This window comes from Helianthus annuus, chromosome 6, assembly GCF_002127325.2.
Source record: "Helianthus annuus cultivar XRQ/B chromosome 6, HanXRQr2.0-SUNRISE, whole genome shotgun sequence".
NCBI lineage: Eukaryota > Viridiplantae > Streptophyta > Magnoliopsida > Asterales > Asteraceae > Helianthus > Helianthus annuus.
The window spans coordinates 19,614,565-19,637,916 of NC_035438.2; the positions used below are offsets into that span (position 1 = coordinate 19,614,565).

Genomic DNA, 23,352 nt, shown 5'->3' on the forward strand with positions numbered 1-23,352 from the left:
ACACTAGTGAAATTAACTATATTAAATAAGCAAGACCTATCCAAAAGTCCATCTATTACTATTTAGTCTACTAATCTGTCTATAAATAAAACTTATCAAAATAATAATGGAGGGGAAGTGTATCTTTGGGCAATACTTGGTTCTTATCTAAGCTATACTATATGTGATGCGTACACTGCCCGTTGTGTGTATTTAGTATAAATAAAAATCATTTTTGTAAATTTAAAACATGATAACCGTGTTCCAAAGTTGTTAAATTAACTACTACCTAAACACATATATCAGTTTCCATGTAAGAATAGAATGAATCATTACTTTATGTTGTTTGGTCGACAGGAAAAGACGAAGGAATACAATCAGTGGTGAATGACGGTGGTGGGTTGGTGGCGGTAATGGTGGGTGGTTGTAACAACTCTCACCAAAACCATTATTTATTATTTTATTTGTCCAATAGGAAACCTTAATTGAGACCCCCAAGTGATCCTGCATAAACCCTAAAAATTTCAGAACAATCGAAATCAGGAACAGGGCCCCTAAAACTCAGGGGGGTAAACCTTAGTCGGTAACATCTAAACAGTTTTACGTGTAAAACTAATTTGAATGAATGACCAACTCACCCAAGCTACTGAGACACGGGGCTACCCTATGGTAGGATGGCACCCCTCGCGCCACGCGACAGCCCCTCGCGCCACGCGAGGCGGACTGTTTTTCAGATATAAATAGGGGAGTTTGGCACTTGCAATTACGCGTTGGTTCGACGTTAAAATTCGCTTTACACACTGAGATATCGTTCAATTACTACAAAACACACATGAACACGAAACGCTGCCGTGACAACCAGGGTAATAACTCGATCGCTGCTATGAATTAATATCCGATCGATTAAAACTATCCAATGGATGTTTAAGTGCTGCCCGCATTAGGGTTATACTTTGTCATTCATCGTGAATTCGATGGATGTTTAGTATTGCACTTTGTCATTCCTTGTGAGGGTTGTATCTCATGAGTTATCGTAAATGCTGTATTGGTTACTAACCTAGTTCGTGTGCATTGTTGTTTAAACTAGGTTATCAGGCTTATCAGTAGGCAAAACTCTGCCCGTATAAACTTGCAATGTGAGTCATTCTATTTATACCAAATTTGCTTTTAAAATCATGTTTGGTTTTAAAGTTATAATTACAGGGATTAAGTTTTTGTAATCTTCAATTACTGCCGGTATTTGGGGTTTTGTATACATTACTTGATACCCGTCACCATTGGACAACAAGTTAGCCAATGGGTGATCTGACCATAGTCACAGATACAGTCAAGTGACAAATACCGATTTGGGGTAATTGGTTGATAAAAGCATTGTAATCTCCCTTAATACTGTGGATTATAACAATGTGTCGTTTTGTGCAATTTGAATGACTCGCCAGTATTTCTTGCTGATAAAACCTTTTTAAAACATGTTTCAGGTGATCTGCTGTGAATTAATGAAAAGTGTTGTGGAGCACTAACAAGCTTGAAGTAGTGGTTTAATAAAATAAATAAACATGTTTTGTAAAACAGGGGTTTCTCGGTGAAATTCCCTTATTGTAAATTATGGGTTTTATCCCGAATTGTGAAATAAAATAATCGGGCATTTCAAGTTTTTAAACGATACTGTTAAAACTTCCGCTGCCATAACAATCAGTACCACGGATTTCTGTCCCGCGGCTCCTGGACCGGGTCAAACCAGGCCGGGGGCCATGACAGAAAAAGGTGGTATCAGAGCCACTGGTTTAAGCCAATTAAGTATTTAGAAATACTTAATTATCTAATTGCCATTCTGTGATTTTGTGAAATTTTTAGTTTACAAAATTATAACTTAGGATTGTGTGCGTCTTCGTGTGTGCTAACAGCATGAACGAACTATCAGAAGCCCTTCAGAATTTCTCTATCCATAGCACAGATATGGATACCACTGGTACAACTACTGGATACCAGGCGGATATGGAGGAGCCTATGGTGTTCAAAGCCCAACCTCAGGAGAAACCAGAAGTAGTGAAAAAGAGGCATAGGTGGGCAGGTTGGAGGCGTGTACGCAGGAAAAAGCCAGCAACATAGAAAACCATGAAAAAAGAAGACCCAAAAGATAAGGAAAAAGGAATAGAGACTGGGGAAAGTTCCAGGCAAAACCAGGAAATGCTGTCTTAGGAAGAAGAGTTGGACCGTAAATTGGCACTTGGTGACATCATCGGACCTGCCGATGAAACTCTCTTTAACTACCCAGCTGAAGCCCTACTTCCTGTTAACCTAGAACTTGCCATTCCAGACCGTATTGTTCACCCTAGACCTATAACAGGAGCACTGGAAGAATGGTGGACTGCCGACTGGCAATTTCAAAATCTAATGAATAACCCTAATACTTTCTTCCCTCAGTTTGACCCAGAACCTGTACCGAACCCACCAATGAGTAATGAAAACTTAACTGAACTTCACCGCTATGGCGAAGAGCTGGTGGATGCCGGAAATAGAATTCGGGAGGTAGGAGAGCAGATCTCCTGGAAGTACGACGAGAGGGAACGTCGTTTCTGAAATGCCAGCTAACAGGGATAGTAGTGGGTTGTGTGCTTGTAGCTGTATAATAATAAAATAGTAAAAATATAATCTTGTAAAATAACTTAGAATAAAACCTTTGTAAGATAATCAGTGTGTACGGATGCATACTAATAAAAATATATAAAATCGGATAGTCGCAAGGTCGACAGTTTTGGCTGTACATGTTTGTGTGATTATGTGTTTCTCTGTTGGCCTTTTCGTGTTATTTAACTACTTGTTAGTTTACAGAATGGGTAAGCAAAAGCTTTCGGACATTTATTATCAACTAGATAGTGCCCAAAAGGATAAGGGAACCTCATCTCAATTGAATTCCTCAAGATATTCAGGAAATACTAATGAAGGAATATTTATTCGTAAGGCACAGTATGAGAACCCACTTACTACCAAGAAAAGAAATTGGATTATTAGTGTCACACCCCGACCATGTAAAACAACAAGACGTGGCGGAAACGTCGGGGAGTGTTGTAACAGAATCATTGTTTCACAATCATGGATAAAATAATTTTGTTTTATTGAATAAATGAACTCATTGTTTTAATACAATCAAATAAGTACAACTATTATCTTTTAAGTTTTAAAGTCGCTAAGGCAGGAGTCCATCCTAAGTGTAGCACATATCATCAATCATCACAGAGCAGTACCTGAAACATGTGTAAAAATAGGTACGTCAGCATAAAAATGCCTGTGAGATACATATGTTTTATTGATTTAGGATTCATGACTTATAAGTTTAAGGAAAAAGGTTTTAATAAAAGTAGTCATGATCCTTGAAAAAGGTTTTCTTTTATAAACCATACTAAAATTTATAAGAAATCAGATGATACAAAATAATAATACATAGGTAATTAAATAATTAAGTAAAATGAGTTTGTATAAAATATATTGTTTGAAAAACAATATTTTGATAAAAAGATTTATAGTATATATATAAAAAAATACTTTGATTTAAGAAAGTCGAATAAGTAATATATTAAAATATATTTCAGTTCCAAAACCGTTAACCCAAGTGTACTAAATAACACCACGGTATGTAATGCGATGAAAACACTTATATATAAGAAGTACCAGCGGCGTATCTACCATGTTTTCATCACATTACACCCGTCCCGTTATCTAAACACTAACCAAAACCCAATTGTAAAACAAATAGTATATTTAATATACTTTAGTTGTTAAAAATAATAATTTTCAGTAGTATATTAAAAGTATACTTTGGATTTATAAATAACATATTAAATTATGTTTTTGGTTTGAAAATAACATATTAAAACTTATGCTTTGGAATATGAAAATAACATATCAAACTATGTTTTAATGATTAACAAAATATATGTTGGTTTTTGTACAATATCCCATATGAGAGCATATCAAACTATACTTTTGGGAGTATAACTTAATATACAAAAATAATGTGATTTAAGAGTTCATTCAGACCTAGTTCATCAAAATACACCTTTGAGACTATAGAAATACCAAAAAAGGCAATCCCTATTTGGATGGAGAAACAAATTGGTTTCAGACATTCCATGCCAACATGAATGGGGTGTCAAACCCTACAGCGCTATATCATACTACCAACCAGTCTGGTGAACAAAAATAAGTACTATTCCAACAATTAATTTTATAATCTTTGAAAAATCAGTGTTTATACCATAGATAATCATTCAGTTTGTAAAAAGATAAGTACGAATACGTATAATAAATTATACTTTGAAATCATGAACATAACAAATAGGTACACATGCTTCATCCCAAAACATTGAAAACAGTAAAAGAGGGGACTATGTACTCACTTGAGAGTGCTTAAGAGTCTTGAACAACTACCAAGCAAAGCTAGAGGAGCACGGAATCAAACGGCACCTAATATTGATAACTACATAAATAAACCGGACCTAAATCGGGAGATCGGATAGTATGAGGTCTCGTGAACCAAATGAGCGTGGGAACTCATATGATATGGTCTAACAAGGCCTACATACTAAAATGAAACCTATCCTAAGTGCTTTCGACCCATTATGATCCATTAAGGTAGCTTACGCTACTTTAACGCGTCGCGCGCGCAATGCGCGTTCGAGACGTCTAACTAGCCCTATGACAAGTATTATATGCCAAAACATGTTTAAATATGCTACATAATCAGTTATGTGACAAAAATTTAGGTTACATATGCTTAATTACCAATTATGTATGAAAATGGCATTTTGGTAATTTACCTAAGGCATATAAGCTACTTATCATACAACTACTTAAACTAGGTGACCATAAGGTATAACCTCTGAAGGTTATTCCCTATGCAACTATGGTCAGTAAACATGTTTGGTCGGATCCTAATGATCGACCAAACGGGTCGTATCCGAAAGTCTAAGCGGGTGTTTAGTCCGCTTGACTTACGACTCTACACAAGCACTAAACTAAAAGTGACGAGCTAAACATGTCGGAACATGTTTAACAAAGTTAGAAAACAGGTTTGGTATCAAAACAAACGGTTTTGATACTTATAAGTAGCTTGGTTACAAAATACGCGAGAATACGCATTTTGACCGAAGCTACGACTCGTCACTGAGCCTAGATAACGTGGTAATCAGTAGGTATAGTCACTAGGGACTATGACCATCGCGATTACGCTCACGTTATGAAGTTCAAACGAACTTCGCGTTGACCATAAACTGGTGAAAGCAGAAAGTCAAAAGCAGTTCGACTTTAACGATAAAAACGAATGAAAAGAACGAAAGAATACTTACAAAAGGTTCCCGCAAGCTCTTGATCCGATTTACCTTCAGGTATGAAGTATAAACTTCAACTTAGAAGGCCAAAATCAGATCAAGTATGAGTTTGCAAGTGAAAGGGGTGGGTTATTTATAGATTTCCTTGCACCGTTAAGATCGTTTATCGAAAACCGAGCTTCGATCTCATCCGTACAAGTGGGCACGTGGTATTTGGATACCATGGGCACTTGAAAACCATCAAATATAGCCCATAGATTGATCAAAAACCATTTGCAAGTGTGTGGAACAGCTGGATCAAGCTGGAAAACATTTCTGCTGATCTGGGACATGCTTACGGACCATAAAACCATGCCCATACGGTCCGTAAGGACCTTGCAGGTCTGATACTTTCCAGAAATTGCAAAACGGTCCCTGCACTTGAGAAACATGCATTTCGGCCCATTTTTGACACGTTTAAGCCCCGTTAACCCCATTTCAAAGCTCTAAAATGAAGTTAAAGTATAGGGAATTTAAAATTTGCTCAAAAATATCTTGGATGTCGGCTCGTTTGGTCGTACGGTTGCGTTGTTCGGTTAATTACGACGGAAGTCGTAACGAACGCAAAAACGATCCAAATTAAGCGACAAACGGAATTTTATCATGCCAATCACTAAAACATAATATTTTAGTGATTACATAAATTTTTGGATGTCTGGATGTATTCAGAATGTAAGATATGCGCGAAAATGCAAACTTATGCACTTTTTGACGCTTTTAGTCCCTGAATGACCAGAAAGTTTATTTTAGCACACCGAACACCTCAAAGCCTATTTCTAAGCTATGTAAAGGATATTTAGGGTATGTTTAACTTATGGTCAAGTTCCGGAATGTTTGTAACTATACAAATCGGTATAGTTTCGTAGTTTGACACAATTAGTCCCTACGATCGAGCAAACTTGATTTCAACACACCAAACCCTCCAAAAATTGTTTCTAAGTTATGTAAAGGTTATTTAAGGTATGTTAAGCCTATTTCACTATTTCGGAGTGTTTGTTGCATTAAACTGGTTATATTTACGCATCAGAGCGCGTATAACCTTCCAGAAAGCGACTTAAAGCTTGAAATCGAATAAGAGTTGATATGTGCAAACGATACACATATTTTTACAAATCCCAAGTATGAAATACAATATTTCATTAGTTTGGTATTTGTTTGATGATTTAAGTGACACAGGTGTCACAGTCTCCCCTACTTTAGGAAATTTCGTCCCGAAATTTAATTTTAGAGGAAACTTGTGAAGACAGCTGTGATGGTTTTGCTTTCAAATAAATCCATTGAACCCTAAATAAAACTCTGGGCCATGTTAGGATTCTTAGCGGAATTGCCAACTCTCGAAGTGAAGTCCTTGTAGTAACAAAGCATGGAGTTTCGAACTATGGACAGAAGAATGTTTCTCATGAAGACTTATCATAGGAAACTTGTGTGTGCTTGAAATCAGAATTGGGGAGTGTAAGATAAAATGACATCGGTCAAGGTCCAAGACTTCTCCCGTATCATTACTCTTGTTACTATAGGTCTTAACACATGACAAAACTTCCTGTGGTTTCTGTGCACTAAATTCCATAATTATGTAGGCCTCCATAATTACGCAATTCCTTGCACAGTCCGCACAGTTCATTTCATAATGCGTAGGGGAAAAATCAATTGAATAAACATGAAGTGACTTGACTAGACCACCAAAGGATCTTTTTAACTAGATCAACGAACGATCTTTTTAACTAGATCAACACATGATCTTCTTAACTAGACCGTCGTACGATCTCCTTTAAATAGACCACTTAAGGGATCTTTTCAATTATATCATCACATGATATTCCTATCCAAATTTTTAAATCAATCTGTTTAACTAGACCACTCAAGGGGTCCAATTATAGAATAGTACTTTATAACCCATGGGACTTAACTACAACGTTGAAGTCCATTAAGGATTTAAGATAGTACCTTTAGATATCCTACTATGACTCCCTCATATGAGATATGGAAGATTCTATGAGGATTTGGATGGATCATGTCACACCCTCAAACAAATCCACACGCGGAGTATTACCGCGAGGCGTGTGACGACCAGGATCTTAGCCACTAATTATTTTGAACGGATTATTTGGTGTTATAAATGTTAGCATAATTAGCGACCTAATTTAAATTTTTCAAAACATTGTTTAAGTTCGCAGCGGAAAGGGGAAGAAACCACATCATAATTGAAACCACAAGTTTATTAACATGTTACTTACGAACCACGCACTCCATCCGATTGCAACGTCCGTCCAGAGCTGTATCGAGCAACCTGCAAAGCATGCAGTAGAGTGTCAACATAATGTTGGCGAGTTCACGTGTTTGCAGTTTTCCAGTTTTAATTCCAAAAACTTGTTTTAACCAGTTAATTTACCCGTTTATACATGCCATGGGGAGCTACCCCATAAGTAAGCGACTAAACTGTTTTTCCAATACCGAACACTAGGTAACCGTTGCGTTTCCGCAGGATGCCCCGATGTCAATGTTCTATCATCATTGACGGATGCCTGAGTACATTAGTTCACGACCGATCCCATACCATGGCACGGTGTGAGGTTGGTAAGACCTAAATAGCGCTATCAACTAATAACCCGTTCGCCTGGCCCCGGCGACTAATCGGTATTATGTAGTAGGGACTTGAGTGATAGAGTTTCGTTTAGTGTTGCTCGTTGCATTTCCGTATAAACAGTAATTAACTAAAAGTTCCCAGTAACAAGGGAAGAAAAGTAAGTTTGTATCCCTCACCGGGGAAAATGTTGTTACCCGTATCCCACACAAGGAGATAGAAATACCGCATTCCTCATAAGGAGATAGTAAGCAATTCCAAACCAGGAAAAGTTGTTTCGTTCCGTTTCCCAACCACCGGGAATGCATGCTTTAAGTAAAAAGTAGTGAACTCACCTTTGCTTTGCTCAGTAGTAAAATTTACTTGTTTTACGTTGGTCAACCATAACCTATTATGGTTATTAAATATTTATTAGATTCGTATGCAAGTAGTGTCACGTAGTCACGTATAGTCCTACACGTATCTAACACATAGCACGTAAATCCACATTTCATAGAACACACACACTCGTGCATAATGTACAGAAATGGTAACGGTAACACGTATCATACCAGCATACATGCTATTGGGCCTACCCTAGTATATAACAGATAATCAGTAACAGTCAAACATTAATGGTAACATACGGTCCAACATCAGTCTGTGCGGCCCAATAACTAAGCAAAGTGGTCCAGTCGAAACCGGGTGGTCTCGAGTCGCAACCGAGGAATGCCGACTCGCAACCCTGGTTTCGGTTCATCATGCTTGGTCTCGAGTGTGCTGCTTGCGAGTCGCAACCGGGAGATCTCGAAGGATCACGTTCCGGTCTCGAGTCGCAACCAAGAGTGGTCTCGAGTCGCAACACTGATGACCAACTGTTGAGCCGAAACCACTAATGAAAACAGTTACTGGTTGTTTCGAGTCGAAATCACTGATGAAGCTCCTGTTCTTGACTCGCAACCATTGTGGAATCTTTCTAGAACCTTATCCACTTGTACGAACCAATCACAATTCCTTAACATGTTTTATTATACCGTACAACTGTCAAATCGGATCAAAACACAGCAAATTTCAAATATTCATAACATCTTTAGACAGTTTGTCATTTAAGGTTTTTGTCATTTCATTCCAACAGGTTCATCATGGACACCACAACACTAGCACTGTTTTATTAAATCAAAGCAACATAAATAAGAATCATATGTTGTCAAACTCAAGGACCCTAAATCAATTAAATCAACAACCACATGATCAGATCTTAAATAGATGATTTATTAATAGCAATCATATCCTTATTAAAATGAGCACATACTATACATCACACATTTCATCTTCTTTTGCGATCTTTATTTAAAACAGTATATGCTCACATATAACAACTTATGCACATATTTATTCTAAAATAAATCTTGCAACAATATTTCTTTGACAATCATTCGAACCCTTACGCATATGTTAAACAAACAGACAGCAAAACTCTTATATGTGCATAGCTTAGAGCCTTAAACCTTATGCATCAAACAACTAACAATGCTTCATATATCAAATATTGTCAACAGTTTATCACACTCCAACTATTACTGCCTAAAACCAAATCAATTTATCATACAATTGTCCATACTCTTAAACAATCAAATGCACAGCCAAGATTCATAAATCAAACATAACCAATTAAGAATGCAAAAAAAAAAAAAAAAAACTAAATGGACATACACTGTTCTAAGGATTCTGAACGGCTGCTGAATCCGTGCCGAACAAAAAAAATTGAATCTGACCCAGGGCCGAACCAAGACCCGAATCCGCTGAACCACGCCATACTGAACCGAGTTCACTTCTTGAATCGGAACCAAATCTGCTCTACATCGAAACGAACAGACCTGAAGCTTGAAACGAGACCCGGTCCTGCTGACTTGTTGACCGGACCAAACACCACCAGCAATAGAAGATGTCGAACCAGAAACACCACCACTCGAATCCTCGCCGTCGTTGTGGTGAGGCGTCACCGCCACCGCCGCCGCGAGCGGCGCTGCCGCCTGAGATGGTGATGCCATCGTCGTCTCCTTCTCAGCAGCTCACTCTCTACTTCCATCTTTTGATCTTCGTCACCGGGAAATGAGAGTACGGGAAGAGGGGGGGGGGGGTAAACTGGCATCTTCTTGGCTGCCAATGCTCAATTGAGAAGGAGGAGCAGGAGTGGTGAAAGGGTTAGGCTCGTTTGAGGGCGTGTGATGTCGGAGAGGGAAGGGCACCAGCCGGAATCCGATTTCCGGTCACCGGAAATTTGAACGAGTGAGAGGAGGGGGATCAGTTGAACTTGTGCGGCTGTCTTGTTGTTCTAGGGTTTTGGGCTTTTGCAAAAGTGATGGGGTGGGAGGTTTAAGCTTATTTTTATAGGGTAGGGTTTTAAGTTGGTTGGGTTGGGCCTAGCCCAAGTGCGTGAACCCGCTAAACGATTATGCGTCTCGCCAACGGACTGATCCGAGTTTATTTAAGTAATTAAGTGAATGAACTTCTCGTCGCGGATTATTATAATTTAATGACAATAATAATACTAGTAACAATAAATATTAATAGTGAATACAAGCATTAATAAGATGCTCGTCTCTCGACGATCAGGATCAAGGGTTCGAGTTGTCACATTCTCCCCATGTTACAGGAATTTCGTCCTCGAAATTTAAGCAAAAGTCACACGATTTTGTTAATAACCTTATTGTTATATCTAATTACACGTAGTCCACACAAGTTCACAAGATGAACATCTAAGCCACATAGCACATAATATCACACAGCACGGATGTAAGCCATATAGCACATAATATCACACAGCGCGTGAAATCACATAGCATTAGATTCACAAAGTCGTACGTATCTCACACAGTACGGATTTTCACAAACTTAACTATAACATTCAAGAAACGTACAGGAAAACCCGAAGTGTCACATTATCCCCAAGTTTCAGAAATTTCGTCCCGAAATTTAGCGCGCAGCCACTGACAAGCTAGTGTGTTTAAACGTTTTCGTAGGGCGTTACATCACCCCCTGTTGGTTTGGAATTTCTTTCCGAAATTTAGCGGTAGCCTTAGTGCTGGAAGTAATGTTTGTAAACAACTGGGGATACATGCGCATCAGCTGGTTTTCCCGTTCCCAGGTAAACTCTGGGCCACAGCGTGAGTTACAACGAACTCGTTCTGTTGGTTACACTACGCTCGAGGGTTTTGATTTCTTGATCCTTGATCTCAACCGGTTTCTCAACGAAGCGTAGTTTGTTGCTGATCACGAGTTCTTGAAAAGGAATTAACGAATGTTTCATCTGAAAGACACTTCTTCAGATTAGACACGTGAAAGACGTTGTGTACCGCACTCGGCTCTTCAGGCAGGTTTAGTCTATAACAACCTTACCGATCCTCTCGGTAAATTTCGAACGGTCCAACATATCGCGGGTTAAGTTTGCCCTGTTTGTCAAAACGTACCACACCCTTCCAGGGTGAAACTTTAAGTAGATCCCAGTCTCCGACTCGGAGTTCTAGAGGTTTCCTACGCTTATCCGCGTAACCTTTCTGACGGTCCTGGGCTGCCGCCATGCGTTGTCTGTTCTGGGCAATCCTACCCGTTGTGTCAAGTGCAAGTTCTGGGCCGGTAATTTGGCTTCCGCCCAACACAGAGGTGACCGGCATCTGCGTTCGTGCAATGCCTCAAATGATGTTGCCTGAATGCCAATGCGGTAGCAGTGGTTGGAAGGGATTCTTCAAAGGGAAGTGTCACTCGCGTCCAAGGACGATAATACATGTTCTCAGCATGCGTTGGAGTGTTTGGATGGTGCGTTTGGCCTGACCATCTGTTTTGCAGGCGATAAGGGGTGCTCATGCCTAACTGTGAGCCAATAGGTTTTTGTATTCAGTCTGAGATGAATCGGATACAGAACGTAGGTTTCGATCAAAAGTGATAGAAGTTGGCACTCTGTGCCCCCACAGCTACTTCTATTAAGTAGATGGTTGTAGGTTCGGAAACTTATCGGTTTCTTTGGTTGCGTGGCGTTACTAGCAGACATTTCACCAATGCCTTGGATAGGACAAGGTAAGATAGAAGCACCTCGTAGAACATCTTTCAATTGCTGGAGTTGCGGTATTGTGCACCTCCCTAATGTCAGGTGATACTCTTTCGGGTCAAAATCGTGAGGGGTTTCGCGTATGGTCGAGAAATGCGGGCGTTGCAATGTTTAAAAGTCGTGTGCGGGAAACTTAACGCAGGCGGTTTTGAGTTGTAGAGGTGCCAGGGTAGCGCAGAGGAGCCGTTCGGACTGCCTCGGGTTTTCGGAGTAGGTTCAAATATCACCAAAAGAAACAAGCGACAGGATGGAATAAATTAGAGCGTCGTGACTAAGTGTTGGTCATATCAAGTTCGAAGGTCAGTGCTTGCGATACCCGTTACCCCCGGGGTATCCTTGGCTCATCGCTCCAACGAGTAACATTCATAGGAAGTGGTTCGTTCAAACGAGGATTTGTGCAGAGTAGAGTAGGATAAGGATCATGGAATCCGTGAATCATAACACGAGTAGCGAGATAATGCAAGAAAGGAAGTCATAACTGTTGCGTTCAACTTGAGACAAAGCATGACGGCTTTGGGATCAGCAATAGAGATTTATCAGATGTCAATGAGGTAGCTGGTCGTACATAAGCTATGGGTGTTGAGAATCAAGAACGTTGCTTGCTGATAAGAGGTGTTACGTCGATATAGATAGCGCAAAAATGAAATAGCTAGAGAAGGATGGTCGTCGTGCGGGTCTGTAGGTTTCAGGGTCTACTGAGGCGTCTGGCAGGATGTGATTCCTCAAATCAGTAAGAAACCAAGTTCGAGCGGTTTGCTCTAAGTCGCGCGAATAAGTTTGGAGTAGCGTTCGCGTCGTCGAGGGGGGGGGGGTTTCGATGTGAAATAGCAAAAACAGGTTTCCGAGAAAGTACGATTGAAGTAACACGCTGCTAAACCTCAAGGGCTAAAGAGTTTGTCGACTGAAGGTCGAGGTTGTTGGATTCACCAACTGATGAGAGATCTGGTCAAGGTTTCTATACGAAGAAACGTGAATGTCGTGATAAAGAAACGATAGAAATGAGGATACCGTCTTAAGCATTAAATGTTGATTCTTAGGGAGGCTCGCGAAAGGATTCACAAAATCAGAAAGGTCGTCAAAGAATAACGATTCTGGCAAATGAAGGATAAGGTAAACATCTAGGTCGCCGTACTCGTCGGTGGGTTGCCTAGCTCGTATCTTCGTCTTGCCACGCCTTCAATTACACCGGTTTGTAAGGAAGATATCAATTTGTTGGATTTTGAGGCGTGTCATGGTATAAGGTGGAGCTTGAATAAGGATCAATCATGTATCAAGGAATTAGGGGAAATAACTTCGTGGTCGATGGAAAGGTGATACGATTGCTGGCACTACAATGAGGAGCATACACTATGCATGCTTTCCATGTTCGAGACGTGCAAACAGAAATCCGAAAAGTGTACACTTACTAGAATGCTTCAAAAATCCAGGTGACCAGTCGAGTGAGGGAACGAGTCTCACTACTTAAGTCGGGAAAAGAAATACGCAAGTAAAAAGGATGCGAATGGCGTCGTTGCTTCTTCTAATATCTCATGATATAGGGGTGGCTCCCCTTTGGCGATTCGTTCTCGTAACTTCTCTATGTGCTTCGTAGCATGACTTTCCTGGGCAGGTATATCGAGTGGACGTCCCTTACGTTGATTTGCAGTCCAAGGATGATATCAGGAAATACGTGGACGAGGACTTGGAATAACTAGTTCCTTGCCCTTAGTGTGTCGTGGTTTCGAATTAGGTTTAGGAGGACTCACTCCTGTTTAACACGTAAAATGCTAGCCTAGCCTTCGTATGATCCACTGTATTAAATACTAAATATACGCACATATATGCTAATTATACACATACACACATGAGTGTCCACACACATAAGTCATGCACAAGTAAATGTCGTTAGCCTACCATTACCAGGTGAGCATCTGAGGTTGACGAACCTTGCAATCCGGAGTGTGGTGTAGTCGTGGTTTCCATTAAAGAACGGTTATAGTCTGGTTTTCTTATAAAAATATTTTATTTCCCAAACCAAAATATTTTATATTTAAAACCTAGTTCGCTATAACCAATGGCTCTGATACCAATCTGTCACACCCTCAAACAAATCCACACGCGGAGTATTACCGCGAGGCGTGTGACGACCAGGATCTTAGCCACTAATTATTTTGAACGGATTATTTGGTGTTATAAATGTTAGCATAATTAGCGACCTAATTTAAATTTTTCAAAACATTGTTTAAGTTCGCAGCGGAAAGGGGAAGAAACCACATCATAATTGAAACCACAAGTTTATTAACATGTTACTTACGAACCACGCACTCCATCCGATTGCAACGTCCGTCCAGAGCTGTATCGAGCAACCTGCAAAGCATGCAGTAGAGTGTCAACATAATGTTGGCGAGTTCACGTGTTTGCAGTTTTCCAGTTTTAATTCCAAAAACTTGTTTTAACCAGTTAATTTACCCGTTTATACATGCCATGGGGAGCTACCCCATAAGTAAGCGACTAAACTGTTTTTCCAATACCGAACACTAGGTAACCGTTGCGTTTCCGCAGGATGCCCCGATGTCAATGTTCTATCATCATTGACGGATGCCTGAGTACATTAGTTCACGACCGATCCCATACCATGGCACGGTGTGAGGTTGGTAAGACCTAAATAGCGCTATCAACTAATAACCCGTTCGCCTGGCCCCGGCGACTAATCGGTATTATGTAGTAGGGACTTGAGTGATAGAGTTTCGTTTAGTGTTGCTCGTTGCATTTCCGTATAAACAGTAATTAACTAAAAGTTCCCAGTAACAAGGGAAGAAAAGTAAGTTTGTATCCCTCACCGGGGAAAATGTTGTTACCCGTATCCCACACAAGGAGATAGAAATACCGCATTCCTCATAAGGAGATAGTAAGCAATTCCAAACCAGGAAAAGTTGTTTCGTTCCGTTTCCCAACCACCGGGAATGCATGCTTTAAGTAAAAAGTAGTGAACTCACCTTTGCTTTGCTCAGTAGTAAAATTTACTTGTTTTACGTTGGTCAACCATAACCTATTATGGTTATTAAATATTTATTAGATTCGTATGCAAGTAGTGTCACGTAGTCACGTATAGTCCTACACGTATCTAACACATAGCACGTAAATCCACATTTCATAGAACACACACACTCGTGCATAATGTACAGAAATGGTAACGGTAACACGTATCATACCAGCATACATGCTATTGGGCCTACCCTAGTATATAACAGATAATCAGTAACAGTCAAACATTAATGGTAACATACGGTCCAACATCAGTCTGTGCGGCCCAATAACTAAGCAAAGTGGTCCAGTCGAAACCGGGTGGTCTCGAGTCGCAACCGAGGAATGCCGACTCGCAACCCTGGTTTCGGTTCATCATGCTTGGTCTCGAGTGTGCTGCTTGCGAGTCGCAACCGGGAGATCTCGAAGGATCACGTTCCGGTCTCGAGTCGCAACCAAGAGTGGTCTCGAGTCGCAACACTGATGACCAACTGTTGAGCCGAAACCACTAATGAAAACAGTTACTGGTTGTTTCGAGTCGAAATCACTGATGAAGCTCCTGTTCTTGACTCGCAACCATTGTGGAATCTTTCTAGAACCTTATCCACTTGTACGAACCAATCACAATTCCTTAACATGTTTTATTATACCGTACAACTGTCAAATCGGATCAAAACACAGCAAATTTCAAATATTCATAACATCTTTAGACAGTTTGTCATTTAAGGTTTTTGTCATTTCATTCCAACAGGTTCATCATGGACACCACAACACTAGCACTGTTTTATTAAATCAAAGCAACATAAATAAGAATCATATGTTGTCAAACTCAAGGACCCTAAATCAATTAAATCAACAACCACATGATCAGATCTTAAATAGATGATTTATTAATAGCAATCATATCCTTATTAAAATGAGCACATACTATACATCACACATTTCATCTTCTTTTGCGATCTTTATTTAAAACAGTATATGCTCACATATAACAACTTATGCACATATTTATTCTAAAATAAATCTTGCAACAATATTTCTTTGACAATCATTCGAACCCTTACGCATATGTTAAACAAACAGACAGCAAAACTCTTATATGTGCATAGCTTAGAGCCTTAAACCTTATGCATCAAACAACTAACAATGCTTCATATATCAAATATTGTCAACAGTTTATCACACTCCAACTATTACTGCCTAAAACCAAATCAATTTATCATACAATTGTCCATACTCTTAAACAATCAAATGCACAGCCAAGATTCATAAATCAAACATAACCAATTAAGAATGCAAAAAAAAAAAAAAAAACTAAATGGACATACACTGTTCTAAGGATTCTGAACGGCTGCTGAATCCGTGCCGAACAAAAAAAATTGAATCTGACCCAGGGCCGAACCAAGACCCGAATCCGCTGAACCACGCCATACTGAACCGAGTTCACTTCTTGAATCGGAACCAAATCTGCTCTACATCGAAACGAACAGACCTGAAGCTTGAAACGAGACCCGGTCCTGCTGACTTGTTGACCGGACCAAACACCACCAGCAATAGAAGATGTCGAACCAGAAACACCACCACTCGAATCCTCGCCGTCGTTGTGGTGAGGCGTCACCGCCACCGCCGCCGCGAGCGGCGCTGCCGCCTGAGATGGTGATGCCATCGTCGTCTCCTTCTCAGCAGCTCACTCTCTACTTCCATCTTTTGATCTTCGTCACCGGGAAATGAGAGTACGGGAAGAGGGGGGGGGGGGGTAAACTGGCATCTTCTTGGCTGCCAATGCTCAATTGAGAAGGAGGAGCAGGAGTGGTGAAAGGGTTAGGCTCGTTTGAGGGCGTGTGATGTCGGAGAGGGAAGGGCACCAGCCGGAATCCGATTTCCGGTCACCGGAAATTTGAACGAGTGAGAGGAGGGGGATCAGTTGAACTTGTGCGGCTGTCTTGTTGTTCTAGGGTTTTGGGCTTTTGCAAAAGTGATGGGGTGGGAGGTTTAAGCTTATTTTTATAGGGTAGGGTTTTAAGTTGGTTGGGTTGGGCCTAGCCCAAGTGCGTGAACCCGCTAAACGATTATGCGTCTCGCCAACGGACTGATCCGAGTTTATTTAAGTAATTAAGTGAATGAACTTCTCGTCGCGGATTATTATAATTTAATGACAATAATAATACTAGTAACAATAAATATTAATAGTGAATACAAGCATTAATAAGATGCTCGTCTCTCGACGATCAGGATCAAGGGTTCGAGTTGTCACAGATCACATAAAAACACAAAACATATAAGAAAACACATAATCACATAATTGATTAACTTGATTATTAATTTGTTATCTTTGGACACGGATATTTAAAGCACACCAGGAATCCAATTCGTGGATTTCATTTGGCACTTTAAACATAAGAATCTAACTATGGAGATGGAAAGATCTTTAATAGGAATTCAGATTTATCCTTATTGAATCGTAATATACGTATTAAGGCATACGAATAATTCAATTAAGGGATCCGATTTGAGCGATAATCATCCATAAAGATCTAATTGTGAAGATAAAAAGATCCTATATGGATTTTGGAATTTGTGTAACGAGAGGTGTTTCGACACCTTGCACTAGGCGTGCTTAAGACGATACACAAGGTAGAAAGTTCATGAGGTTGAGGTGCTAGATATGTGTAACACCTCGAAAAATTTACGTCCAATAATGCAATGACACGTGGCATAAGCTTTGAATATGTGAAAACATACTTTAGAGGGACTAAAGTTGACAAACAGTGAAACTATGTGAATACAAGGGCCCAAAGTGTCAACAATGGATAAATAGGCTCTAAAATAACCCTACATGATGTTTATAATCTCAAACGGTCAAATCATAGATCATACGAAGCGGAAAATGCAAGAAAGTGAGGAATTACAAACTACAGGGGCTAAACGTGTCAACAAGTTGAATTTATACCTCTGAGTGATCTTTTGGCAAACCCGAAGCTTTGTAATGCTAAAATATACTCACTAGAATATGTGGTAAAAATTTCATGAAGTTTCGTTATCGTATGAGAAAGTTATGATCAAAACCGTGCACGAAGGGTTAAACGCGTCAACGTAGAAATTCGTGACTTTTCGGGTGAGCACAATGATAACCAAGGACTTTACAATGTTTGTAAATGTCCTAAGGTCCTTAAAAATCAAGTTTGGGGGTCTAATGAGCAAGATAGATAGCCAAAACCACGTAACAAAGGACCAAGGACCAAAACGCAAACATTAACTTGTGGGTCAGCAGCCTCCAGGCGGCCCGCCTGGAGCCCTTACGCGGGCCGCGACCCAGGCCCAGCGACAGAAAAATCGGACAGCTGCCAGTTTGGTCTGATTTCGAGTTGGTTACAGCTTTTCTCCACTCCAGAGCCTCACCAATCAACTTACATGCATTTAGGGGCACTTGTAACCATCTTACAACATTCCTAGACCTCTGTGGCAGCCTCACAACTCATTAAAATCTGCATAAAAGGGTCTTGAAGTAGTAACCAAGAACACTTGCATTCTCTAAAAATTCACAAGATCAATTCTGGAGCTCTCTGGTCACCAACAAGGGTTCATAGGGCTTCCTACTCGTAATTAGGACTCTTGTAAGTGTTCATACCTTTCTCTAATTCGTTCTAGCTTAGATTATTAGCCGAAAGTCAATCCGTCGTAACTTTAGTTTGACTTTATAATTAAACGAAAATGGCTCAGTCATTTCTCAAATTGAAAGTACCTACAAGTTGGTATTTATGTGGGAAACAAACCCTCAAAAGGGTATTTTCTGATTCCCACTCTAAGCATGATGATTGTCGAGTCAAAGCTTTTCTTAAAAAGTCAACAAAATGTGTTTTTGCAAAATCTAGCATAAATAACAATGTAGGTCACATGCAACCTGTTTGATCATCAAAATAACTTTATAATTAATGTAAGAACATGTTTCATCATGATCAACTCGACAATTTTCAGTTAAACCCGGATCGGAACCGAAAGTCTCATAAAATGACTTTTTCTTTGACTCTCGATTAGGATCCGTGCATGCATGTTTGAGATCTGCCTTAGAGCTTATTTTGGACCATTTTTATATATGTACAACTCTCTGAGATTTTACAACTTAGTTCAACACTTGTCCGATTCATATGCATGTTACCGGTTTATGCTTAAATATGACTATTTTGCCCTTTTTGCTATAAAACGCGATTTTTGAAAAAGTGAGAGAGTAGAAATGGTTGTTGCTGATTTATAAACTTGCACCAAAAAATTGATATCAGTTTGAGGTCCAGATTTAGAGTTATGCTCAATATCGTAATTTGAAAGCTTTATGTTAAGTAAACGACGTAATTAACGGATAGCCTATTTAAACCCACTTTTTAATATCAAACTTGTTACCCGCTGATGTTATATAATATTTTGGGATTTTTGGAGATTTTTATTTAATTTTTGGCTGATCGTATCATAGGTCTCTAAGTTTAATTCGGTAAATACCGAATTTACCCTTTTTGGCCATAAAATGAGTTCTACGAATCCTTTTGACCCCAAACCTTTTTCTACTGATTTCATTTGTTAAATAAAACATTTTGAGCCTTCTGGAATTATAAAAATCTCAGCTTTCTTTTAAAAACCAGGAAATGACTCCAAATTGACTTTTTAAGCGTTTTTAACGCCTAGTATGCACTATAACCATATTAAACATATAAGGTTGATACCTACTGATATTCTTAGTATATTTTTATAAAATAATAGTAAGTATAAGTTTTTGAACTCAGGTTTCCAGTTTTGACACTTTTAGCCCTTGTAAAATTACCAAAATACCCCTAAGGTGCATAGTTTGATTTTAAATGATAAGTTTCGTATATGGGTCATACCCTACTGTTACAATATGTTAAATTAAGTATTTTTACTGTATGAATCAGACCTACAACTCAGATTACAAATTTAACTCTTTTATAATCTTTTAAATGACCAGAATGCCCTTATAAGGCATAAGTTGAGTTTAAATTCATTCGGGGCATAATAGAACATAACTTACTGATATTATGACATATTTAGAGCATATTATCTCAGGGAACTTGCATATGACTCTTACGGTTACCCGTAACGCTCTTTTAGCGTTCGATTCGGTTTATGTAACTAGTTTGCATAAATCGACCGAAACGGGTCAAACATTGTCATTTTTGTCTCAAAATCCAGAATGTATTTAGCATACCCATAATATACAAGTATTCAAACTTGTCGGGTCTAAATCACGTTCTATCCGGCCTTCGCTTAATCGTGCGTTGAACCGTATCGTCCTTAAAACTAACCGGTCTAAGCTTAGGCTTAAATAAAGATCCGTTAGGAATCTAATAGGTTATTATAAACCTTTGTTCCAGAATAGAAGAACCAGTAAAAGCTACCTTCACTTGCTAGTTGTGATTTATACTTACCAAGGTAAATACTTTTAACTTATTTTCCCTATACGGGCTTGGGATACGGTATATAAAATACCGCTTGGTCCGGCATCGAATTCTTTAATCGAATAGAGGTTAAATTTATTGAGATGCCTTGTTTTGAATGTGTTTTATTGCTTAAAGCCTTTGGGGGGTTAATGACCATGTCCCGGATATCCTCGGCATTATCTTACGAGATAGCCACGACCTGAGCACGGGGTGTAGGCGTACACCTGTCAAGTGTATAACTCAATTTTTGTGGTGTGTCAATTGATCTTTAACCCGGCACGAACCGGGCTACTGAACGCATAAGTAACATGTAAATCCTTTACAAGATTATATAACATAATTATCCCAAGTTATAAAAATATTTTCATGCCATGTGCATTTAAATCAATTTTCAACCTTTTTCAAAATGAGTCAGTTAAATTGTATTTACCAGTGTAAACTGACGTATTTTCCCAAAAGGTTAAGTGCAGGTACTACACGAAATAGGCTGGCTGTCTTCTAGAGCGTCCACAATAAGTCTCGCAAGCTTGGATGACAATAAATCTGTTGAACAATATCTTATTTTTATTTTGATCCGCCTGTGGATCCGTTTCAACCAATTAGTGATATTTGATATTACACTCTATTAAAGTTGAAATGAATCTATCTTTGCTTCCGCTGTGCATTTATATATTGTGTGTTTGTCTATGATGATGCCAACTACGTCACTATACTCCCCACCGGGCCCACCGGTGACACGTGGAAATTAGGGGTGTGACAGGTTGGTATCAGAGCCAACTCTGAGTGAATTAAACACTAGCCTTTTGTGTTTAATCCCAGTTACACAATTGCACATTCCTCGATTCTCGAGTCTAGACAAAGAACTTAGGAAATATCCAAAATTTGTTTTATTTTCTAACTTTGTCTTATATATATTTTGTTGTGTCACTTGTTTGATTTTTGACAGGTTCACCAAAATGCCGCCACGTATGAGAGGAAGAGGAAGGGGACAAGGAGCATATGCAGCCCCAAACGACCATGAAGCCGGACCTTCACACAGGCGAACACCTTCAGGCTCCCATAACACAGATGCTCAAAATCTGTGGAGGTCTTTTACTGAACCCGCAAGGCACTCAGTTTCACTGAGTACCTCACCTTCTGTCCCACACTCCTTTGGGCCTCAATCAGAAAATGAGCCCCACAACTCTCACCAGTCCTATATTCCTCTCCAAGGACACCAATCACCCTTTGACCAACCATCACCTGTTTTCCAAGGCCTGTACAACCCTGCTGACTACCTTGATGTGCCTATGGGTTTTAACCCACTTGGACCAGAAGACCATTTTCCTGGTGACAATGCGATGGATGTCGATGAAGATACCGATCCCTCAATGCCACCATCTGGAACTCCGAACCACCCTATCGAGATTTCTGATGGGTCACCTTTTGTGGGATCACCATACAATGGTCCCGACAGCTTTGAGGAGAAATTCAGGCAGCATGACTGGGTATTTACCCCTAGTTACCATAACTCTCCCTTGCACCAGCCACAACACAACTCTCCCTTGCACTCCCAGCAACAGCAGCCACAGCAGCAGCAAAATCCTTCTGAGGATTTCCGGCGTGATGTAGTCACTCCACCGCCGCCACCACCTCCGGTTTTGCCTCCTCCGCCTCCGAGGCGAAGAGGAAGGAACGCACGGATGTCCACACGAGAGGGAATACGCATCGGCACCCCTCCACATTCAGGTAGCAGCCGATACTCGCCACTTCATGAAGAACCCGAGATGGGAGAATCTTCACATCCCGTCTCAGAAGTAACTTCTGCACCAATCGCGCCACCACCACCACAGGACTTCGGGAACCCAATCCCTGCTTATACTAGCGTGGCAGCATATAATCCCTTCGAGCAGACGTTTCCCCCAGGTTATAACTTTACAGAGGATCCCTACTGGGTAGCTGCAAACTACAACTCTCTCAATCCGGAAGGTACTTTTGGAGGTCCCTGGACTACGGGACAACCGACCTATGGATACCCATTATATGGATATCAGCAGCCGCAGCCTCCTCAACCACCGCATTATCCGCTACCACCGCCGGCACCGATGATGTCGCCGCCACAAGTTCAAGAAATCCTTCAAGGGATAAACGATGTGCGACGTGAAATGCGGCATGAATTGCGGGAAGAGCATCGGCATAATCGTGGGATGTTTAAGAAGATGGTGGATTTAATCAAGGGAAAAAGCAAGAAGGACTACTAAATCCTTTGTTTGCTAGTTATTTAATCATGTCCCTGCGAGGACATTTATTTCTGTACTCTGCCCCTGCGTGGGCATATTTTTCCTTTCTGTTCTACCCCTGCGTGGGTTTGTTTGTTTGTTTGTTTGTTTCTGTTTGACCCCTGCGTGGGTTTGTTTGTTAGTTTAGCCCCTGCGTGGGTATGTTATTTGTGTAAAAGTCCCGTTTAGGGCAAACTCTTGTTAGTTAATTTTATTTGAAATGGTTAATTTAAGTTTTTCATTTTTAAATTATATGCATAAATATAATATACGAATAAATGAAAAATAGCAATTATTATTTTAATTTACCATTTTAATAATAAGAATCTTAAAAAGGTAAAACCTAGCTTGAATGTCATATTAAAGACCTGGCCAATATGGTAGAACCTGTTTAAAAAGATTCAATCTCTGTTAACATCTGTAAACATGTTAGCATTCTTGGCTAGAGTGATCCGTAAAATCACACATGTCACCCTTTTAATAAATTATCCAAAATTTATATTCTATATATATATTTGATTGTGACATAATGCCTACGGGTTATAACTAATGTCATATAAAACAAAAAGGCAGCCGTGGTTTATAGACCCCCTACCAAGAAAAGGATTGATTGTTTTAATTGTTCAAATTTTAATCC

At 39.8% G+C, this 23,352-nt stretch overlaps 1 protein-coding gene across 1 annotated transcript; it reads left to right on the plus strand.

Moving 5' to 3' along the window:
- The first annotated feature begins 21,746 nt into the window (after window positions 1-21,746).
- On the plus strand, window positions 21,747-22,600 carry LOC118479510 (proline-rich extensin-like protein EPR1). Its single transcript, XM_035974061.1, has 3 exons — window positions 21,747-22,117; window positions 22,190-22,425; window positions 22,491-22,600. Exons 1-3 carry the CDS (start codon window positions 21,747-21,749, stop codon window positions 22,598-22,600), a joined length of 717 nt encoding a protein of 238 aa, XP_035829954.1.
- The last annotated feature ends 752 nt before the right edge of the window (window positions 22,601-23,352 follow it).